This window comes from Takifugu rubripes, chromosome 1 (assembly GCF_901000725.2).
Source record: "Takifugu rubripes chromosome 1, fTakRub1.2, whole genome shotgun sequence".
NCBI classification, from domain to species: Eukaryota; Metazoa; Chordata; class Actinopteri; order Tetraodontiformes; family Tetraodontidae; genus Takifugu; species Takifugu rubripes.
Window position 1 is genome coordinate 28,554,842 of NC_042285.1, and position 21,271 is coordinate 28,576,112.

General features: G+C 52.4%; 4 protein-coding genes and 1 long non-coding RNA gene across 6 annotated transcripts; 4 read left to right on the forward strand and 1 right to left on the reverse strand.

The window, feature by feature from the left end:
• The first annotated feature begins 159 nt into the window (after positions 1–159).
• On the forward strand, positions 160–2,569 carry crfb4 (cytokine receptor family member b4). The gene is made up of 7 exons (XM_011617666.2): positions 160–312; positions 509–632; positions 726–895; positions 971–1,125; positions 1,583–1,730; positions 1,804–1,949; positions 2,099–2,569. Exons 1-7 carry the CDS (start codon positions 255–257, stop codon positions 2,228–2,230), a joined length of 933 nt encoding a protein of 310 aa, XP_011615968.1. The 5' UTR covers positions 160–254; the 3' UTR covers positions 2,231–2,569.
• An 865-nt stretch (positions 2,570–3,434) lies between these two features.
• On the forward strand, positions 3,435–6,843 carry LOC101071242 (interferon alpha/beta receptor 1b-like). The gene is made up of 8 exons (XM_011617664.2): positions 3,435–3,629; positions 4,337–4,460; positions 4,563–4,753; positions 4,892–5,052; positions 5,489–5,642; positions 5,737–5,882; positions 6,001–6,125; positions 6,223–6,843. The coding sequence occupies exons 1-8, from the start codon at positions 3,569–3,571 to the stop codon at positions 6,482–6,484; spliced, it is 1,224 nt and encodes a 407-aa protein (XP_011615966.2). The 5' UTR covers positions 3,435–3,568; the 3' UTR covers positions 6,485–6,843.
• Positions 6,844–9,086: 2,243 nt separating this feature from the next.
• ifngr2 (interferon gamma receptor 2) lies at positions 9,087–12,302 on the forward strand. Its single transcript, NM_001360766.1, is given in 7 exon segments — positions 9,087–9,238; positions 10,851–10,965; positions 11,146–11,315; positions 11,429–11,574; positions 11,656–11,797; positions 11,866–12,017; positions 12,105–12,302. Coding segments are annotated over 7 exon segments (909 nt in total). The 5' UTR covers positions 9,087–9,198; the 3' UTR covers positions 12,249–12,302.
• A 195-nt stretch (positions 12,303–12,497) lies between these two features.
• LOC101064157 (transmembrane protein 50B) lies at positions 12,498–15,236 on the reverse strand. The gene is made up of 7 exons (XM_003979734.3): positions 15,116–15,236; positions 14,516–14,707; positions 14,296–14,408; positions 13,673–13,740; positions 13,471–13,563; positions 13,339–13,396; positions 12,498–13,145 (listed from the first exon to the last, which is right to left on the reverse strand). Exons 2-7 carry the CDS (start codon positions 14,612–14,614, stop codon positions 13,100–13,102), a joined length of 477 nt encoding a protein of 158 aa, XP_003979783.1. The 5' UTR covers positions 14,615–14,707; positions 15,116–15,236; the 3' UTR covers positions 12,498–13,099.
• On the forward strand, positions 14,778–17,158 carry LOC105419704 (uncharacterized). 2 transcript variants are annotated; one of them, XR_003886534.1, is made up of 5 exons: positions 14,778–14,792; positions 15,471–15,653; positions 16,198–16,290; positions 16,424–16,627; positions 16,708–17,158. It is a non-coding gene; the product is annotated as an uncharacterized lncRNA (long non-coding RNA). The 2 variants fall into 2 exon arrangements; XR_003886537.1 differs by lacking the exon at positions 14,778–14,792 and adding an exon at positions 15,349–15,363.
• Positions 17,159–21,271: the final 4,113 nt, after the last annotated feature.

Below are 21,271 nucleotides of genomic sequence, written 5' to 3' on the forward strand. Positions count from 1 at the left end.
GCTCTGTTAGCTAGCGACGCTAAGTGTTGTTATAAGACCCTCATTTTGACCGGCTAATAAGGTGCTAAAGTTGGTGTCTTCAGCGGCGGGACATCGTTTTATTAGACACGGTCACCGACGGTTTGATGTAAAGATATTCGAATAAAGGAAGTTCGGTTTAGCGTGAATCGATTGTGCTGGCCCCGCCCCTTTCCTGGCAGGTACCCGGAAACACAGATGCGGCGTTTCACAAGAATCGAAAGTTTGCTGAGAAGATGTCAGCCACCGTTTCTGTCCTCATCGGGACGCTTTGGGCGCTGTGTGGATCCACAGGTGAGATTATCGATCCGCTCGAATCGGGTCGCTTTCGCCCCTCACCCGGAGATCAACGAGGGGGCGGAAGTGTTTAAACTGACGCGATGTTCGCGTGGACCGTTCGGTCAGAAACGACCCACGACCGTGACGTCAGCTGGTCCCGAGACGAAAGAAAAGTCTGTTAAAGTTGGATCATGTGGGTTGATTTTGGCAGTGGTGTCAGCAGCCGTCAACAGACCCGCCAACGTCACGCTGACCTCCAACAACATGGACCTGGTCCTGAGGTGGGAACCACCTGAGGGGGCGGCTGCAGGAGTGCTGTACACCACAAGGCTGAGGTGAGTGGGGGTGGGGGGGCAGCAGGGGACCCCCAGGAGGAGGACAGCCTCAGACCTGCAGGTGTATTGATGCTGGGCTCTCCGACCCCCCAGCTCTAGCATCCTGAGCACCATCGTCTGTGTGAACATCTCCTCCACTCGCTGTGACTTGAGCCGGGCCAACATCAGCGCCTACGGGTCCTACACCGGTTGGGTGAAGGCGGCGCTGGGCGAGGAGAGCTCCGACTGGGTGAACAGTAACAGGGTCACCCCGGACACGGACAGTGAGGACCAACCCTCAGCAGGACACACGACCGCCCCCCCACCCGCCTCTTCATGGTGTCCTCTCTCTCCCTCAGCCATCATCGGGCCCCCAAACGTCACGCTGCTGTCAGGCTCCACCAGCATGGAGGTGATCATCAGAGATCCGAAGTTGGCCGTGTCCAGCCTGAAAGGCGTTTACAGCGTCCTCGTCTACAACGTCGCCTACTGGAGGGACGGCCACATGGACAAGGTGACCTCAAACACGCAGACAGACGGTTGGACGGTCGGGAACGACGGACTCCACAGTTGTGATGTTAAATGCTTTGATGTCGGGGGTTGGGAGTAAGGCAGTGATGAAGTGAGGAGGGCGAGGGGGGCGGCCCCGGGCCGGGCTCCGGGGGAGGGGCTACGGGACCGCTCTTAACCCGACCCAGCTCCCACAGCCCCTGTGTCCTGGGAGGCTCCTTGTCCTTCCAGTCAAGGATGCTCATTTATTTTGTATGTCTTGATTTCGTGTGAGGTCTTGTGGTTCTCCAGGGTCGGCTGACCCTTTTGATCTTACCTGTATTTGATGCTTCTATTTTGACTTCCTGTGTCAAACACCTTTTTCCTGTCCCGCCACCCCCCCAATGACACCCGGACACTGTCCAGCCCTACGCTGCAGGGCATTCTGGGTAAAGCCAGCTGTCCTCTGTCGCCCCCTGCAGGCCAGAAGCATCAACAGCACGCAGCATGACAGAGTGGTTCTGTCTGACCTGGAGGTCAGTACCAAGTACTGCGTCCAGGTCCAGATCAGAACCAGGAACCCCCGACCCAGTGAGATGAGCAGGCCTGTGTGTGAGAGCACCAGCGATAGTAAGGACACAAACACACCCTTCACCACCTGAACACCCAGTCGGACCCGTGCCCTCCTCTCGTTGTTGTGCAGAAGACGTGGCTCCGTGGGTGGAGGCGGTGGTGACCTTCTTCGTCCTGGCCGGCGCCGTGGTTCTGGCGGTGCTCGCTGTGGTCTACCACTCACACATTTCCAACTTTCTGTGTCCCGGCGACGCGCTGCCGCTGCACCTGAAGGAGGTGTGTACGAGTCGAAGAGTAGAACAAGAAAAACCAAATAAGAAACTGAAACCAAAGCTGTTCGGGAATGTTTGAAAAAGTTAGAATGTCAGGAGAAAGTAGTCACAGTCAGGACGTAAACATCTCGTTTGTGTCTCCCACCCCGCCAGTACCTGTTGGCTCCTCCCACCTCAGTGGTGCCGGTTTGGAACTACAGCCCCCCCAACGAGGTTTTCCACCAGGTCAGCATCCTGAGCCTGGACGCAGCTGTAAAGCGGGGAGTAGAGCAGTCCCAGGTCTGACCCACGTCTGTCGCTTTGCTCCTCACAAACTACACCTGGAGGATGGAGGATGGCCCCGCCCACCGTAACCACGGTGATCGATGAACATGTTTGGAAATATGAGCCCCGATCTCCGAGGATCTCCGATTTCTGTCGTCGAGTTTCCTCATTTCAATTTAATTTGATCAAAGACTGTGGAAAATGCATCAGCTATTTTCAGACTGACAGTTGTGGTTTCGAAGTCGCGATGTTGTTTTGTTTTATACCATTTTTAGAAAAATGATGCACTTGATGAGGAGATTCCTGAAATATTCATGTCTACTTCTGGCAGCTAAAGAAAATCTCTTTATTGTGTCTGAAGCTTCTGTTTTTCTTAAAGATCCACGTCCGAATTTAACTTTGTGTTAGCGTAGAATCAACGATGGGCGGCGGTAGCTCAGTCTGTTGGGGGCGGGGCGGAGGAGCGGAGGGCGTTGGGTAGTAGGGGACGGTGCCAGAACACCTTCAGAGCACTGCCAAGGTACCCTCGAGCAACGTTCCAGACCCACAGCTGCTCTCCTGGGGCCCTGCGATGAACTGACAACTCATCCAGCCTTTGCCCATAAGCAGCTGAATATGATCCAGCACCGTCCCCGAGCCCCTGAAAGGGATGAAGTGGCCAAGAAAATAAAATAACGATAAAAACACCTTAAGATAAAGACAAGTTGTACCGGCAGGTCTTTTACATTTAATACTTTTATGCTAAATACAACTTATTTTCTCAAAAGCAAAACTTCATTCCAGTTATTTTAGCTACACCAAGATGATGGAGGATGGCTGCGCCCACTGTGACCACGGTGAAGCTGAACTGGTTTCTCTGCAGATCTTCTCCAGCTCTGTCAGGTTAGACCTCAGCTCTGAGGGTCGAGGGTTCTGGCTGGTCCCTCCGGCCCGAACCGCCTGTGTTGAGATTTGCGTCTATTATTATGAAAGGGCAGCCGGAACCGCCCGTGTTGAGATTTCTATATTATTGTGAAAGGGCAGCCGGAACCGCCCGTGTTGAGATTTCTATATTATTGTGAAAGGGCAGCCGGAACCGCCCGTGTTGAGATTTCTATATTATTGTGAAAGGGCAGCCGGAACCGCCCGTGTTGAGATTTCTATATTATTGTGAAAGGGCAGCCGGAACCGCCCGTGTTGAGATTTCTATATTATTGTGAAAGGGCAGCCGGAACCGCCCGTGTTGATATTTGCCACCGCCGGAAGTGATGTTCGGAGCTTCGTCAGGGAGCTTCGTCAGGGAGCTTCAGGTCGTCGATCACCGGGTCGGTGCTCGGAGTGTTTCCCCGCGGATCAAGAGGCCATGAACTCAAGACTAACATGGTTACAGTTGCTTTCCCCGTTGCCCTGTTCTTCTGCCTCCTTCATAACCACAATGCTGGTAGATAATTTCATTATTTATTTGTTTGCTAGCTCGCGTGCTAACATCGGTAGCTTCCGCCGAGTTTCTTCGTATTGTGCTTTAGTGTCGCCTGTTTTTAGTTTTCATTGTGAAGAAACTTTCAGCCCATCGGGTGGGCGAACGTGGGGTCGCGGCTGGAAACCTTCAACCCTCAGGGACGTTCCAGTTGATTTGATTTCTGGGTTCTGTAACTCCGTCTGTTCGTGACAAACGTTCCTGTTCACAAACAAACAGAGAAAACTGAGGTGTGTTTCAGTGGTCTGGGCAACAGGCAGGAACTCTTTCAAAGGTTTCCTGTCTCTCAAAAACATTCTTCAGTGTTTCTTCAGCAGCTTCCTGCAGCTGCTGAAAAGATCTCAGAACAAGATGTTGTTCTGAAAATGTTGGCTCAAAAGTGCCGATAGTCGAAGGAAGTGGTGGATTCTCCAGCCGCTGCTCGTTCCACACCTGTTGAGACACAGGAAGTGATAGTTGCTGCTTCTCCGTGCGTCTGTGGGAGGAAACCACAGTCCGACGTCCTGGGATCTGGTTCCGTTTGGTGCACCTGCAGACGTCACAGCTGTCGGTGGAATCTCAGCTGAACCCTCAATCTAGAGATGGGATTTAATTTAGTGTTTGTGTGCAGTTAAAAAAGACTAAAGAGGAAGTCTGGAAGATGCTAAACAGCTGATGGGGGTGTGTTTCAGTGGCATCGCAGCTGGCGGTACCAGAGAACCTCACCATGGTAACCCTGAACACCAACTACACCCTGAGGTGGGACTGGGAGCCCAGCTGGAGCCGGGACGTGAGCTTCACAGCAGAACACGTGGCGTAGGTGTCGGGCACTTAACCAACCGGGCCGTAGCCATGGAAACAACGGAAAGGCTAATATTTGCAGCACTAAATGCTTTTGAAATTCCTCTTTTCCCACAGGGCGTATAAGGTGACACATCAAAAGAAGAGGGTGGAGTGGATAGTGGTGTGTGCCAACACCTCACGGAGGTCATGTGACTTCTCAGAGGCCAATCTGCTCTACTGGGGCGCCTACCTGCTCCGGGTCCGAGCCGACGCCAACGGGACTCTCTCTGAGTCGAAGCATCTGAGGTTCCTTCCCGACAAACATGGTGAGAGACAACAAATAGCGACCCTGGTGACACGGGTTAAAGGTCAGGAGTGACCTGGATTAAAGGGGTCCAGTTCAGGGGTCCACAGTGCAGTTTGTGGAGTGTTGGGGCTCATAAAGGTTCTGTCTGCTCCTCCAGCTGATGTGGGCCCCCCCAGCAGAGTGGCTCTTTCTCACGAAGGAAAGGATGTGGACGTGCACATCGATGACCCCGTGGCCAGCGGTAACACCTCCATGAAGAAATTCTTACCCAAGCTGTCCTACCACATCCTCTACTGGGAAGGTCCCTCCTTGGCCCAGGTAGAGGCCCTGTTGTCCACACTTCTCTCTTTCAGTTCCTCCTCCGAAGACACCTGCTGCTAGCTCGTGACGGCAGTCGGACCGTTTGTTCTCTGCCACCTTCTCGGTTTTATCCTCCTTCCTGTCTGAGTTTGAGTGTGACAGAGAAATATTATCTGTGATGAGGAGGATGAAGGGTTCTGCGGATCCCGACTTGGATCTGAGCGCTCCTCAAAGGGAGAGTACGTTAAAGACAATGAAACCAAAAGGTAGCCCTCGTCTGCTCGTCTCTCTCAGCAGAGGCTCGTCGTTGTCGCAGGTAGCATGTAGCATCGTGTTAGCAGCAGGTCATTTTCACAGCGCTAATCACTCACTTCCTGTGTAGCGTTAGCGACGAGCTAACCCCCTCCACCCTCATCACATGTTGGACCCTCATGGTTCTGCTCTCCATCTGCAGTCCCCAGATGTCCAGAACCTGAGCAGCAAGGCCAACCTGGTGACCTTGTCGAACCTGGCGCCGTGGACTTGGTACTGTGTGATGGTCCAGACTCGCAACAAGTACTACGCGAAGGAGAGCAGCTTCACCTCTCCACTGTGCATTCAGACTGAAGGTGAAGGCTGTTAGAAGGCTTCAATAATCTGGTTATTAACGCATTCAATGGACTGAAGTGACGGCAGCGCTGCTCCTCTTGTGCACCTGGACAGGTGTGACGGTGTGGTGGCTGATCGTCTTGTACTTGGTGGGTTCCATGGGGATCTGCTTCCTCGCCGTGTTCTTCCTCTACAAGATGTACAGATCCATCAAAGGCGTGCTCTTCCCCGCGAGTCAGCTGCCGAGTCACTTTAAAGAGGTATGATGGTCTGTACGCAGCTCAGGTGACTGGTCACACTGGTTTTACCAGGACAGCTGACTGGTTGGGACTGCTGGTATTACCGTTGATCGAGTGTTGGCGTTATTGATCTCTCCAGTACCTGTGCAACTCACCTGGCTCCGACATGCCCCGCCTCCTGACCTTGGGCTCAGAATCAGAGCTGCTGTGTGATAAGGTGGTGGTCTTCCCTGAGCCCCCTTCTTGGTTGGAGGCGGACAGCAGGTACGTTCCTCTTTGTTAGGATTTACAGATGCTGTTGGTCACATCCGAGTATCGACGGGACAGCAATTAAAGATTCTGATTTGTTGTTTGATTGTAGCCATCATCACGACCCCCAGGGCAGCAGCAGCGGGGGCAGCAGCAGCAGCGGGGGCAGCAGCAGCAGCGGGGGCAGCAGCAGGGACTCGGGGGTTTATTCCTCTGACAGCGGCTGCTCGCTGCCTCAGCACAGCCACCAGGACACATCCAAAGCCTCACAGGTCTTCTGGAGTGGCCTCTCCAACCAGGATCACCTGAAGATGAAGGGCAGGGCTGCAGGGCAGCAGGAGGGAGATGAGGGCATCTCAAATGTGTGCATATAAACGTGCCCCCCCCCCCGATGAGCTTGGCTGCTGGGGTGTCACTGCTCTGATCGCTTCATGTGGATCAGCTGGACCATGCGGAGACATGTTGGCATGAGTTTGTCTGCATGTTCTGGATGTCTGAGGTGGACAAACGTCCTGTGACAGGATGAAAAGCTTTTAGTTTCACAAATGTCACCTTCTCACAGCTGTTTGCCTTCGTCTTAAAGAGCCTTTTTCCTATTTTGTGATGAATATTTAATGACTTTTTTTAATGGTGATTAACTTAATCACCGCTGCTCGTGGGTTCGGCTTCATGCTGCTGTCATGGTTTGCTTACCTGTAAATGATTAATCTGCAATTAAAGGCAGTGACTGTTGTTTGGTAGTTGCTGGTGTTGAAGGACACGAGGACGTGGACACGATGCACACAGGCCTGGAGACGAGGAGATTCAGGAGGTGAAGCTCTCGTAACGCAGATAAAGGGTAGCAGGAACTCAGCAGGACACACTCCCCACCCGTCCCACACTACCGGGCTACATGGGAGACGAGATTGGATCACTTCCTATGTAAATGCAAAGATTGTGATCATCCAGAAACTCTCATGTGATTATCAATCAATCTTTATTTATACAGCGTCTGTTACAATCAGAATTGTCTCTAGACCCTTTCCAGAATCCCAGGGCCTGACCCCCAACAAGCAACAGTGGCAGGAAAAACTCCCCTTTAACAGGAAGAAACCTTGAGCAGGACCAGGCTCATGTAGGGGGACCCTCCTGCTGATGGGGGGGGCTGGGTAGAGAGGGGGGAGGAGAGGTAGAGGATAGAATAGGTAGAGACCATAGAGATACATTCATTATATTAATTATAATAAACTGCCGGTAGAGGTGAGTGGGTCAGCATACAACTATGACGTTGGCGATACCTGTAGATGAATAGGGGGGGGGGGGTGACACAAAAAAAACTACACAAGAAATAACATCACTGGTCTGCTTGGTGAGGATGTGTCGTGGAATTTTTAGCCGTTTTGAGAAGTAAACAATGAATCTAAGTTACTGCGTAGGAGATGGTTTATTCCAGTCAGGACACACACGGAAGCATGCGGAGAGATCTCTACTGAATGTACACAGTTCTGATCTTATATAGCCGAAGGCCCCCCTCTGAGGACACAGGATGTCTTCACAGCAGGTGACTGAGAATGACCCCCCCCCCCTCAGTCGTTTGACGCTGGTCTTCTTTGAATCTCAGGGCGCCTTTGTTTCCTTGTAAATGAATGAGGAACCAAACGGACTTATCTGCTCTCCCAGTCTCCACCACACCCTTCCTAAATTTCCATTTCACCCCTTTTACATTTCACAATCAATGTGCGCCGCAATGTATGATGCTGCATGATGCTGCATGATGCTGCATGAGTTGAATTGGAATGTGGTTGAGGAGCCTAGGGTGTTGTTCAAGGTTACAGGGGCACGGCAGGCGGGAGGTGTGTCATCAGCCAATGCGTTGGACGAGGCAGTACTACGCTCTTTGCTGCTACGCTCTGGTTTGTGAACAATAATAATAATGTCTGTCACTAGGCAACTAAGATAACAAACGTTACAACACACAGTCTCTTTCGAAACACGCGGTCTTGCTGGTCTCTTTGGTAGTCTAGATGAGGCTTTGGGTTCCAGGTCTCAATGTCTTCCATCGTTGCAGGGAGAGGTTACTCGCACTTCACCTGTTTCGTGTCCGGGGTTTCTGACGTCGCAGACCCTTTGTTGCTTTATCCTCTGATGTCCTGGGAATGTTTGCACACTGAGAGAGGTCATACCAAGTGGATCCTTTGCCCTCAAATCGGACAGCGGTGTTGGTCCGAGCGACAACTTTGAAGGGACCAGTCCAATGAGGCTCCTGCCACTCATGCTTGAAGGCTTTAGGGAGGAGCTCTTTATCAGTGGCCAGGTCTCTTCCGCAGGGGTTGGGGTAGAGAGGTGATTAAGGATTTTGTACTTTACCTTTGTATTGCAGTACGTTGGTGGTCCCACGGCGCCCCAGGGTCTTGGGAAAGGACACCCATGTTGGAGCTCAAAGGGAGTGAACCCTGTCATCCTGTTCACTGAGTACCTGATAGTCATTGATACTAGTGGCAGGGCATCTGCCCAATTTAGGCCTGTTATAGCCATTGTTTTTGCCACATTGTTTTTAATGTTTTGGTTCATTCTCTCAACTTTTTATTGGGACTGTGGTTGAGACCCATCATTTTTTCAACTTTTTCCAGGTGTTTGTTTTTAAAGTGGGTCCCGTTATCTGATCTGATGTGTATTGGGAACCCATGATTTGGAATGTAGTAGTTGATCAATGCTTTAATCACTGCCTCTGCATCCTCTTTTGCAGTAGGATATGCTTCGGGCCAACCAGAGTAGACGTATTATACCTATACCTATTAATATATAACCTCAAATTCCTGCTTACCTGATGTTTGGGATCAGCAAAGTTCTAGAATCGCTTCTGCTGTTGGGGCCTAAATATTTGAGCGGGCGGAAGTTGCTGTGCTTCAGCAACATGGCGGACGGGTGACGTCACCGGCGGCCCCGCCCAGTATTGCGACATTTCCGGGCGCTACTTCCGTTCCTGTCAGTTGCGTTCGCATATTAGCATTATTGGATGGTTTAACTATCTCTGTCGGCCCACGTTGAAACCTAAACGATGATAAACCGGTTTGGACTCGGTTCACTTCGGTGAAATGACACCGTCGTCATGTTTTTGACGTTGCTGTGCTTTAGCTTTATCGTCCAAGGTAAGTTTTTGTTAGCATCCTGTAGCTAGCGCTCAACGCAAATACTGTGGTGGTCAAAAGTTTACATACACTTGTAAAGAACATAATGTCATGGCTGTCTTGAGGTCCCAGTTATTTCTACAAATCGGATTTTCCTCTGATAGGATGATTGGAACAGATACTTCTTTGCCACAAAAAACAATCATGAAGTTTGATTCTTTTATGACTTTATTATGGGTAAACTGAAAATGTGACCAAATCAGCCGGGTCAAAAATATACATACAGCAATGCTAATATTTGGTTACATGTCCCTTGGCCATTTCTCCTTCAATTAGGCGCTTTTGGTAGCCATCCACAAGCTTCTGGTTGAATCTTTGACCACTCCTCTTGACAGAATTGGTGCAGTTCAGTTAAATTTGTTGGCTTTCTGACATGGACTTGTTTCTTCAGCATTGTCCACATGTTCTCAATGGGGTTTAAGTCAGGACTTTGGGAAGGCCATTCTAAAACCTTAATTCTAGCCTGATTTAGCCATTCCATTACCACTTTTGATGTGTGTTTGGGGTCATTGTCCTGTTGGAACACCCAACTGCGCCCAACACCCAACCTTCGGGCTGATGACTTCAGGTTTTCTTGAATAATTTGAAGGTAATCCTCCTTCTTCATTGTCCCATTGACTCTGTAAATCATGCATAATACTACCACCACGTGCTTGATGGTAGGCATGGTGTTCTTGGGGTTAGAGGCCTCACCTTTTCTCCTCCAAACATATTGCTGGCCATTGTGGCCAAACAGCTCAATTTTTGTTTCATCTGACCACAGAACTTTCCTCCAGTAGGTCTTATCTTTGTCCATGTGATCAGCAGCAAACTTTAGTCGAGCCTTAAGGTGCCTCTTTTGGAGCAGGGCTTCCTTCTTGCACGGCAGCCTCTCAGTCCTTGGCGATGCAAAACACGCTTGACTGTGGACACTGACACCTGTGTTCCAGCAGCTTCTGATTCTTGGCAGATCTGCTTTTTGGTGCTCCTGGGTTGACTCTTCACCCTCCTGACCAGTTTTCTCTCAGCACTTTGACCACCACTGTATGTGTCCTTTTGTTTACCTGATATTCAGTTCGACTTGTCCAGTGTTGTTTTGTTCAGTCATGAGACTTTACAATCAGTCTAATTCATGCTAACTTAAGTGGTGGAATCCCAGGGTTGGACTGGTTAACTCTCGTTAGTGGTCGCCTAAACTTGCAAGTCCAGTTGAGTTTTCAGAAACTGGAATTCTTCTGGACCTGGATGGAATTCCTTTAAATCCAACTGGCCTCAGATGGAAATACTGAGATACAATTTAAACTAGAATTGGAATTTTTCTGACGTAAATGTTGGACTCATATTCTATTTACTGAAAACTAACCACAATAAAGTGTCAATAATGAGATTTTTTTTTTAATAACGAGGAAGAAGAATCGGCTGAAAACCAACATTTTTGAGTCGTGTTAAAAACTCAAAATCGGCTGCGTTGGTTGTTTTTTTGAAATTGTTAAAGTGTCACAATCAGTTTCGGGTTGTTTGATCTTCAGAAGGTTTGATGGAGTCGTTAATGTTCACGTGAAGGTCAATGAAGATGTTGGGTTTCTCTTTCCAGCGTACCTGGAGGGGCCCCCGGGGCCCCCGCAGGGGGTCCATGTGGCGAGGTGGCTGCTGACCTGGACCCCTGCCCCCGAGGAGCCAGACGTCACCTTCACGGTCCAGTACCGGAGGTAAGAACGACCCTCTGCCTCGTTAACGTGGAGCTGCTGTAGTTTCTGTTTCGTTATTCGTCACCATTCAAATGAATTTCTTTAAACTACACGCAACAAAATAGCATTTTTAATGAGTAGCTCTTTCTTGAGGGTTGGGCCCTGAGCGCCTCACACACTAATATAAATGTTCCGCCTCAGCTTCCATGAGAGCGGGTGGACGGACGTCCCCGACTGCGTCCAGATATCGTCCAGCCAATGCAACGTGACGTCGGCAGGCGGCGCCGACCAGCACGGCTGCACGCTGCTGCGCGTGCAGGCGGTCCGGCGGGGGCTGACGTCTGAGCCCGCCCAGGCCTGCAGCAAGTTCGGTGAGCAGCTCTCAGGACTGGGGGGGTCCGGTGGCGAACGGCTCCAGGGAGCGGGCCGATCCCCGGACACAAAGCTGGGTTTGACCTGCTCACCGGCTGATTTGTTCCACCAGGGGACCCGTGCACCCCGGAGGTCCGCCTGAGCGCCCGGCCCGGGTCCCTGACCGTCCACCTGCCGGGGAACCACAGCCTGGCTCTGGAACACGCTGCTCACGCCAAACACCGCGTGTTCTACGGCAAAGAGGGAGAACTGCTCAAGGTGAAGGCCGGCGTCCTGAGGCGCTGATCCGGGTTCGGAAGAGAGCGCGCTCCGATTGATGTGCGTCTCTGTCCTCTGCAGGATTACGTGGACAAGGTGTCTTCTGTCACCATCCAGGGGCTGCAGGAAGGCCAGCGGTACTGCGTCATGACCCAGTTCCTCCTGTACCAGCGCCCCGCGGGGCCGCCCAGCTGCATCTCCTGCCAGCTCATCCCGCTGTCCCGTAAGCACGTCCACCTCCGCTCACGTGTCCGGTCCCGTCGGGTCCGTGAAGGTTTCTGTCTCCTGCAGAACACCAGTCCAAGCAGACGTGGATCCTGGCGGTGGTGCTGCTGGTGGTGCTGCCCGCCGTCCTGACGCCCCTCGTAGTTTACCTGTTCATGTTTCGCTGTGGCAGCGTCAAGCGGTGGCTGCGCAGCAACAGACACTCGCTCTCTCAGCACGTGAGTGCGCACGCACGCACACGCACGCACACACACACACACACACACGGGGCGACGGACTGACCTGAAGGTGTCCCTCTCCTCCAGTTCTTCCAGGATCTGTCCTCTGAGGGTCACATCCGCGTGTCCAGCAGCGACCCTGAAGAGCACTTCGACCGGGTGACCTCCATCCAGGCCAGCAGCCCGTGCACGCCCCTCAGGGCCTCCTGGCCCGCGCTGGAGCAACACTGACTGGTCTCTGGAAACTCTAATCGGAGCTCCGCAGGTGCACCCCCCCCCCCCCCCCCCCCCAACGCATTAAATCCCTTCGGGGTCAACGTACAGGCAGAACCGGGACCGCCTGCAGCGTTTGGTCATGTGACCACTGTTTATTCTGAATAACCTTTTTACTGTCCCACACTGTGAAGGGCACTGCAGAACACTCAGTGCACGTGCACGTGCACACAGCTTTTTCAAAGAAAGATTAAATTCCCAACTGTTACATTTGGAAAAAAGAAAAAGCTTTATTCACATTTTGTCTCGACGGATCAGAAATCACGACGAATGTTCAGATTCTGTTTTTACTCCATTTAAATCAAAGTTACATCTTAAAAAACGCTGATCTTACTGGAAATACTGATACTCATTCATTACAAGAGGCTAAAACATTTAAAAGTGGGAGGACAACACTTCACTAAAACCTCCACCAATAAATAGAAACACAGTGCACGTGCTCACCGACGTGCACGAGCAGCTTCAGGAGAGCGGAGGGTCGTCACGTCACCTCCATTTGTAAAGTCAATAAATTAACAAAGACCTCATCAAACCGTCTTTTCCCTTTGACATGGATTCAATTACGCCATCAACTACCCAGAGGTAGAAACCAACCGGGGCAGAAGGGGCAATTACCTAAACCTGTGTGTGTGTGTGTGTGCGCTCGTGTTCCTACACTTAAACGGACCCTTTGGTCTCCACTACAGTGTGAGGACATCTGAGTGTTCTAGCAGGGTGAGCTCCATATTTTCTGATGGACGTGAGGACATTTGTGAGGAGTGACTTGTTGGTCGGGTCGGTCCTGAACCATCGGGCCGGTCCTGAACCATCTAGCCCCATAAATCTTCAGTGCGTCCGAACTTGTAGATCAGGGTGCTGCAGGGAGACACAGAAACAAGGTGAGGAACCCACCACGACTGTGGGAGCCGGTGAAGCTGATCCCCCTCAGGTGGGTCTGTTAGAATGCAGCTGCGCGGCGTCTGTAGCCCGCTCACTCTGGTTCTGACAACACCCCACTCACTCAGCTGCACGTTGAGCAGATCGCAAAGGAACCTTCAAAAACACCAACCTGAAGAAGATGAAAACGTTCTGGAAGAAGACGGCCAGTCCAGGCGCCACCCCCAGCTCTAGAAACAAAGACCAGACTTTGAGTCCAGCAACAACAGCGAAGGCAGAGGAGCGGTGGGGAGGCAGCACTCACTGGGGACCACGTAGGCACCAAAGAGGATCCAGGTGGAGGCGATGAGCGACCCGAACATCATCATGAAGCCGATGAACAACCAGAGACGAGCTCCTGCGGGGACACACGGTTCAGTCCAACCCAGCGTTCGGTCCAACCCCCTCAGCAGGAGGCGGAACCGGTCTGGGACGACGTTCTCGCTGCAGGTGAGGAGGACACTCACCTGTCCTGCCCAGGCAGCCTTCGCCGTACGTGTCTCCTCTCACCTGCCCGTTAGAAACAGCGTTGATCCTGCCCACAAAACATGCGAATGACTGAGGAGATCCAGCAGCGAGTCCGGTCAGCAGAACCGAACCAGCGCCGAGCCCGCAGCTCCAGGCTGTGGAAGCCGTCCTGCTGACTCGGCTGCATCGGAGCGTCTTTGTTCTGAGGGGAAGTTCTTCACAGATCATCTGAGATGTTCCACAAACTGGGCTGAGTGTGGTCGGGTCAGGTGAGCCCACACCTGCAGCTCCTCCCAACACTTCCAGGAGGTGCACGAAGAGGACACTGAGACGAGCCGCTCACGTGCACCCGTTCCCTGAATAAGGGAGAGACTGGAGGCACTGGTCAGGAGCCAGCTCCCTTCTGGGATGTTCCCAGGACACGAACAGGGCAGCCTGGTGGTCCTCAGGGACCAGGCTCACTACAGGAGCAACATCTGGGCACACAATCGTGACCTTTGACCTCACCGCGCCGTGCTGAATCATGATAACACTCTCAGATCATCATTCCTGTGTCACATCAATATTGCTACTTCGTTATGAGACGTGTGAGCACGACAGAGCGAGAAGCTCCAGCACATACATGAAGAACGCAAAGGTGGAGAAGACGCCGCAGGTGTGGAAGGCGTGGTTCATCTGCTCCTGTGACGGATACATGACGGCTGCATCGATCATGATCCACCAGCCTGTGAAGAACTGAGGACAGAGGTCAGAGGTCAGAGGTGAGCTCACCTTCCTGCAACGCAGCCAACGTTGACAGGACAGGAAGTGACACACACACGGGCAGAATAGCCGGAACTGACCAGAACTCCGGCGGCCACCGACGCCACGGTGTTCCTCCTCTCCCCCCAGTCCACACACTCGCACTCTGGCCAGCGGAAGTTGTCCAGGAAACCAGCCATCACTTCCCAGTGCACCGCCGCTAACGTCGGATTAAAACCAGTCCCGGTCCTCCTCCCCAGACCTTAATCAAAGCAGCTCCTCTGGTTCTCCACCTGCAACAGAACCCATCACATCTCACATTCACTTCATGAGACCAGGAAACTGAAATACCAGGATAATGACGAGCACCGACCCAAGGTTACAGCCAATATTTCATTAGACCAATATTGTAATGTCAGAATAGGCTGCGTGATCGAGTAAATACATTAAATAATTAAAAGCACATGAAGATGGTTTATGAAATAATAACAAAAAGCTCCTCCAGCAAAACGAAAGCACAAAGGTCGGTTCTGGGTCGGTGGTTCTGACTGAACGAGTGATCATTCTCATCACTACACTAACAGCTAGCAGCTCCTGCTACATGCTAACGGTGAGCTGCTCGCGCAGCGGCCTCCACTCACGCGCAGCTGGGACGTTTTTACGTTAAACTGTTCGAACCGGGACCAAAAACGATCACGCACCTTTTCTGGAGTCCGAATAAATTTCCGCTCGTTTCTGTCGCTCACGGGAAACGTCTTCTTTTACGCTTCCACTCGCTAATTCGGAAAGCTCATTGCATTTTACGAGCGCACAGCGCCACTGGGTGGCCAGATGCGGGTACTACATCGTGGCTAATTTCATTTATTCATCGGACTTTTTACAATTTAGCGCATTTTAAATCAAGCAACCACGTGACTACAACCGACGTTATTAGTCGATCTTTCTAGAGGTAAAACAGATGTATTAGGTGATAAAAATCGATTATTACGTCTGTTGTAACAGCGACCCACCAGAGGTTTAAACATGATTTTTTTTTTTTACATTTTTTCCGACTAGAATTATGAACGTGATTCATCAGTGAAGCTTGTGGACAAGATCAGCAGGGGCGGAGTCAATCCCAGGTAACCGGGGGCGGGGTCAGTGGCAGGTCAGAGTGGGCGGGGCCAGTTGACGGAGAGGCCGTTGTTGAGTCGTCACGAGGAGCGTTTACCTGCGACATGGTTTGATTGATCGTCAACGGTGAGCCTGCTTAATCTGATTAATCTGCTTAATCTGGTTAATCCGGGTTGGCCCGGGACCGAATGCTTCCCATTCCTGCTCCAGAACGCTTTATTATCGGTGTAGAACCTTTAAATGTGCCGCTGACTCGGCGGAAGTGAGGCAGGATGAGTCAGCAGTTCTGATACGCGGAAGAAGGTCAGGAACGACGTCGTGTTCTGTTGGGTTCGGTTCTGTGATATTCTGGTTCTTCATCACAGACTCGGACTGTAATAACACTAAAATCCAGCATATGTGTCAGAAATCGACATTTAATCAAGCATTAAAACCCTTAACTTAACCAAGAAAGCTCCAATTGCCGCAGCTTTGCTTTGACTTTACCTGGTGACCATTTTAATTTTGGGTGTTTTTAACGTCCAGCAAAGATGAGAAAGTAGGGACTGATCACGTGACTGAACCAGGTGTTCACAGGTGTGGATGAGCAGAGGAGAACGTGCTTCTGCTGGTGTGAGGAGACGAACAAGGAAAAGATGGTTCTTCTCTTTAAAACGCCCCTCTGATCCAGCCTGCAGGTACGTGGTGCAGAAGGTCCGAGCTGCGGTGAGAGGGGAGGAGCAGCCGGAGGGACGCAGCACGGCGGCAGGTACCCGGGACACAGGTGAGTCCCCCGGCCCACACGGGGCGATGGCTCCTGCTCAGGACGAGGCAGAAGCTTCCATGTCTTCAGTCGTGTCGGTTCACTAATGCTGCGCCTCAAACGTGCGTGAACGTGCACTGATCTGTTCCTGCAGCACCAAGATCCACCAGGATGAGGGCCAGGATGAGGCCCCCTGAGCCGGAGCGGATCCCCGGGCCCACAGGGGAGGTGGAGGTGCTGAGGAGGGAAGAATGTGGCGCCTGAAATTAAAGGGAGCCGGAGTGAAAGTGGGAGGAGCCAGGCCAGACGGCTCCTGGGTGACGCCAACATCCGTTACCACGGAAACCAGAAGCTGAGGGTCGGCGGGCAAATCAACACAAGTTCATTTCCCATAAATTTGGACTTTTCAAAAATTCCATTTTGATTTTAAATTCTCAGCCAAGAGAATCAGAACATTCTGATCTGAATCCCTGAACCAAGCAGCCGCTGCCTCCTCGTCCCCCTGGTTCCACGAGTCCTCCTGGTTCCACGAGTCCCCCTGGTTCCACGAGTCCCCCTGGTTCCCCGAGTCCTCCTGGTTCCACGAGTCCCCCTGGTTCCACGAGTCCCCCTGGTTCCCCGAGTCCTCCTGGTTCCACGAGTCCTCCTGGTTCCACGAGTCCTCCTGGTTCCCCGAGTCCTCCTGGTTCCACGAGTCCTCCTGCAGTCAGCAGAATAATGAAGGTCTGATCATCAACTCCTGCTGGGAGCTGATCAGGCTGGAGAGAGACCTGCTGACGAGATGGCACCTCATCACCTTCCTCTTCATCACCACCCTCTTCATCACCATCCTCATCATCACCTTCCTCATCATCACCACCATGATCTCATCCACGGGTTTAAACACTGAAATAAATGTGGTGTCTAAAAATGTCTGTTGTTGTCACTCTCCCAAGCCCCGCCCCCACAGCCCCGCCCCCACCGCCCCGCCCCCACCACCATCTCATCCCATCGTTTTAGGTCCAGTTTAAGGAGAATTTCGTGCTCCTGCTTCCTCCAGCAGCAGCTGCAGGTTTCAGGCATCTACAACACTTTTCTGCCTTCACACAATCTGGTGAGAAATCTGCTGATCACGTCACCGTTCCTCTCAGAGCCTCCTCCAGACACGTTCCTCTCAGAACCTCCTCCAGACACGTTCCTCTCAGAGCCTCCTCCAGACACGTTCCTCTCAGAACCTCCTCCAGACACGTTCCTCTCACAACCTCCTCCAGACACGTTCCTCTCACAACCTCCTCCAGACACGTTCCTCTCAGAGCCTCCTCCAGACACGTTCCTCTCACAACCTCCTCCAGACACGTTCCTCTCAGAGCCTCCTCCAGACACGTTCCTCTCACAACCTCCTCCAGACACGTTCCTCTCAGACCCTCCTCCAGACACGTTCCTCTCACAACCTCCTTCAGACACGTTCCTCTCACAACCTCCTCCAGACACGTTCCTCTCAGAACCTCCTCCAGACACGTTCCTCACAGAGCCTCCTCCAGACACGTTCCTCTCAGAGCCTCCTCCAGACACGTTCCTCTCACAACCTCCTCCAGACACGTTCCTCTCAGACCCTCCTCCAGACACGTTCCTCTCACAACCTCCTTCAGACACGTTCCTCTCACAACCTCCTCCAGACACGTTCCTCTCAGAACCTCCTCCAGACACGTTCCTCACAGAGCCTCCTCCAGACACGTTCCTCTCAGAGCCTCCTCCAGACACGTTCCTCTCAGAACCTCCTCCAGACACGTTCCTCACAGAGCCTCCTCCAGACACGTTCCTCTCAGAGCCTCCTCCAGACACGTTCCTCTCACAACCTCCTCCAGACACGTTCCTCTCAGAGCCTCCTCCAGACACGTTCCTCTCAGAGCCTCCTCCAGACACGTTCCTCTCAGAACCTCCTCCAGACACGTTCCTCTCAGAGCCTCCTCCAGACACGTTCCTCTCAGAGCCTCCTCCAGACCCTCCTCCAGACACGTTCCTCTCACAACCTCCTCCAGACACGTTCCTCTCAGAGCCTCCTCCAGACCCTCCTCCAGACACGTTCCTCTCAGAGCCTCCTCCAGACACGTTCCTCTCAGACCCTCCTCCAGACACGTTCCTCTCACAACCTCCTCCAGACACGTTCCTCTCAGAACCTCCTCCAGACACGTTCCTCTCACAACCTCCTCCAGACACGTTCCTCTCACAACCTCCTCCAGACACGTTCCTCTCAGAGCCTCCTCCAGACACGTTCCTCTCAGACCCTCCTCCAGACACGTTCCTCTCAGAACCTCCTCCAGACACGTTCCTCACAGAGCCTCCTCCAGACACGTTCCTCTCACAACCTCCTCCAGACACGTTCCTCTCACAACCTCCTCCAGACACGTTCCTCTCAGAACCTCCTCCAGACACGTTCCTCTCACAACCTCCTCCAGACACGTTCCTCTCACAACCTCCTCCAGACACGTTCCTCACAGAACCTCCTCCAGACACGTTCCTCACAGACCCTCCTCCAGACACGTTCCTCTCAGAGCCTCCTCCAGACACGTTCCTCACAGAACCTCCTCCAGACACGTTCCTCACAGACCCTCCTCCAGACACGTTCCTCTCAGAGCCTCCTCCAGACACGTTCCTCTCAGAGCCTCCTCCAGACACGTTCCTCTCAGAACCTCCTCCAGACACGTTCCTCTCAGAACCTCCACAAAGGGTAATTAGTGAACTACAGTGGCCCTGAGGGTCCAACTGCCTGTAACTTTCTCCAGTTTGGTTGACAGATTCTCAAACACATGAACGACACAAAGACCCTTTTTGCTGTGACACCAGAACACGTCTTTATAGGACGGAGCAGCAGAACGTCATCACATGACAGCAGAACGTCATCACATGACAGCAGAACGTCATCACATGACAGCAGAACATCATCACATGACACAACAAACACCTGATGAGAACCTTCATCCAGCTTAGCTTCAAGCTAATCAGGCTCGTTTTGACCTACTCAGGTCTCTGGTCTCCGTTATGTCTGTCGGGGACCAGAACCGCTCTGATCCGCAGGAGAGTCCAAGCCCGGCCCGCTCCGTTGTCGCTGGCCCCGCTACACCTGCTCCTCCACCTTGTTGCCCTCGCCATCAGCAGTGGGCTCCACCTGCATGGGCTGGCAGCAGCCACCGCAGACGTACCTGAGGAACCACAGGTAGGCGCCGCCTGACACCAGGACCGTGACCATGATGATGATGGCGGCGCCAAAGGCCGGCGAGACAGTGTCCTCCAGGACGGACGCGAGTCCTCCCGGACTGTCAGGCAGGCTGGCGGCCCGACCTGAGGCAAAAGAAGGGTCAAAGGTCACTGTTAGCCATCAGGGGGTGGGGCTTCAACAGGAAGTTAACACGTCCAAGCATTGCAGATGTTTCCAGCTGCCAAAAATGCCCATTTGTGACGATGAAGATGCTGCATGAACATCATCCTCATTCAGGTCAGAAGATTGAGGAGATGAAGGAGCAGATTGAGCTACTTCCTGTCCAGAAACACCGAATACGATCAAAACACGCTGAACCTTCTGGAGCCGCTGATGAAGACGAGGCTGCTGCGTCTTCATCCCACAGAATTCACGTGTAGAAGTTTACAGCTGATGGAGGAAACTCTTCCTTTGAAGCCACTTTCTGGTAAAATCTCACCAGTTCCTGATAAACTTGATAAACGGCATCAGTGGGGGCGCTAACGTTGCTAAGGCGCTAACGTTGCTAAGGCTAACCTGATTATGACAACCAGTGAGCTATTTTTGGTATTAGCATCACATCAGGACATCAGCCAGAACCACCTGAGCTGATTACAAAGTGACCCCGCCCCTCACACACACACGCGCGCGCGCATACTCACAGCAAACAGCTGGAAACACCAGAGAGGAGGAGGGTGAGTGGACCAGCAGCTGCTGCAGGTTTGTCCTGATGAAGAAGAGAGGAAGACCTCTGTAGGTGACCAGCACCAGCACCCGAACCCGAACAGAGGAAGACCTCCGTAGGTGAGCCCCACCAGCACCAGCACCAGCACCCGAACCCGAACCTGAAGAGAGGAAGACCTCCGTAGGTGAGCACCAGCACCCGAACCCGAAGAGAGGAAGACCTCCGTAGGTGAGCCCCACCAGCACCAGCACCAGCACCCGAACCCGAACCTGAAGAGAGGAAGACCTCCGTAGGTGAGCACCAGCACCCGAACCCGAAGAGAGGAAGACCTCCGTAGGTGAGCACCAGCACCCGAACCCGAAGAGAGGAAGACCTCCGTAGGTGAGCCCCACCAGCACCAGCACCCGAACCTGAAGAGAGGAAGACCTCCGTAGGTGAGCCCCACCAGCACCCGCACCAGCACCAGGACCCGAACCCTCACACCAGCTCCCGAGCCCCGCACCGTCGCGTGGCGCTGAAGCAGCAGTTTAAACACGTATTTCACCCGGACTGCGCGTGACAGTCACACATGCGCGAGGACGAGGTGCACGCGGATGGAGAGAGAGACAGATGAAAGGCGCATCGATCTCTTATCATTTTTAAAGCGCCCACGAGCGTCGCTGTCACGGAGACATTTTAACGGCGCGGCAGCGCCCCTACAGGCGGCCCGGGGAAGCACACCCCTAATTTAAGATGATTCCACTTCCGGTAAAATCTGAACTAAAACTGCGTTTCCTTAAATTAAACACAACGTCTGGAATTTTATTTCATCCCGTTCGTCCGTCCAAGTTCTATAAGGTAAAAACATTAAAATGGATTCGTTGTTATAGCGCCACCACGTGGCTGCACCGCCATGTTTCCATCAGAGGCCCCTTCGGGCTGGAACATCCCATCATCCCATCATGGGTCTTTACTGGTCAGACTGGGACATCCAAACATCAGACTTAGCGTTAGCGTAGCAAGATGTTCCCAGTACTGGTCAACTCATGGAAACACCCTGCTGAAAAACATTCATCTAAATTCAAATTTCCCTCAATTAGAAGAATTTTCCACACGGAGCCAAA

What these genes read in the sequence shown, in the direction of transcription:
- crfb4 (XM_011617666.2), top strand. Translation starts at nt 255, where the DNA reads ATGTCAGCCACCGTTTCTGTCCTCATCGGGACGCTTTGGGCGCTGTGT. An exon ending in GGCGCTGTGTGGATCCACAG is followed by an intron (nt 313 to 508) that starts GTGAGATTATCG and finishes TGATTTTGGCAG; the next exon opens with TGGTGTCAGCAGCCGTCAAC. An exon ending in GTGTGAGAGCACCAGCGATA is followed by an intron (nt 1,731 to 1,803) that starts GTAAGGACACAA and finishes GTTGTTGTGCAG; the next exon opens with AAGACGTGGCTCCGTGGGTG.
- LOC101071242 (XM_011617664.2), top strand. Translation starts at nt 3,569, where the DNA reads ATGGTTACAGTTGCTTTCCCCGTTGCCCTGTTCTTCTGCCTCCTTCAT. An exon ending in TTCACAGCAGAACACGTGGC is followed by an intron (nt 4,461 to 4,562) that starts GTAGGTGTCGGG and finishes CTTTTCCCACAG; the next exon opens with GGCGTATAAGGTGACACATC. An exon ending in TGGTTGGAGGCGGACAGCAG is followed by an intron (nt 6,126 to 6,222) that starts GTACGTTCCTCT and finishes GTTTGATTGTAG; the next exon opens with CCATCATCACGACCCCCAGG.
- LOC101064157 (XM_003979734.3), bottom strand. Translation starts at nt 14,614, where the DNA reads ATGGCTGGTTTCCTGGACAACTTCCGCTGGCCAGAGTGCGAGTGTGTG. An exon ending in TCCACCTTTGCGTTCTTCAT is followed by an intron (nt 13,741 to 14,295) that starts GTATGTGCTGGA and finishes TTTTGTGGGCAG; the next exon opens with GATCAACGCTGTTTCTAACG. An exon ending in AACGTTTTCATCTTCTTCAG is followed by an intron (nt 13,146 to 13,338) that starts GTTGGTGTTTTT and finishes GTCTCCCTGCAG; the next exon opens with CACCCTGATCTACAAGTTCG.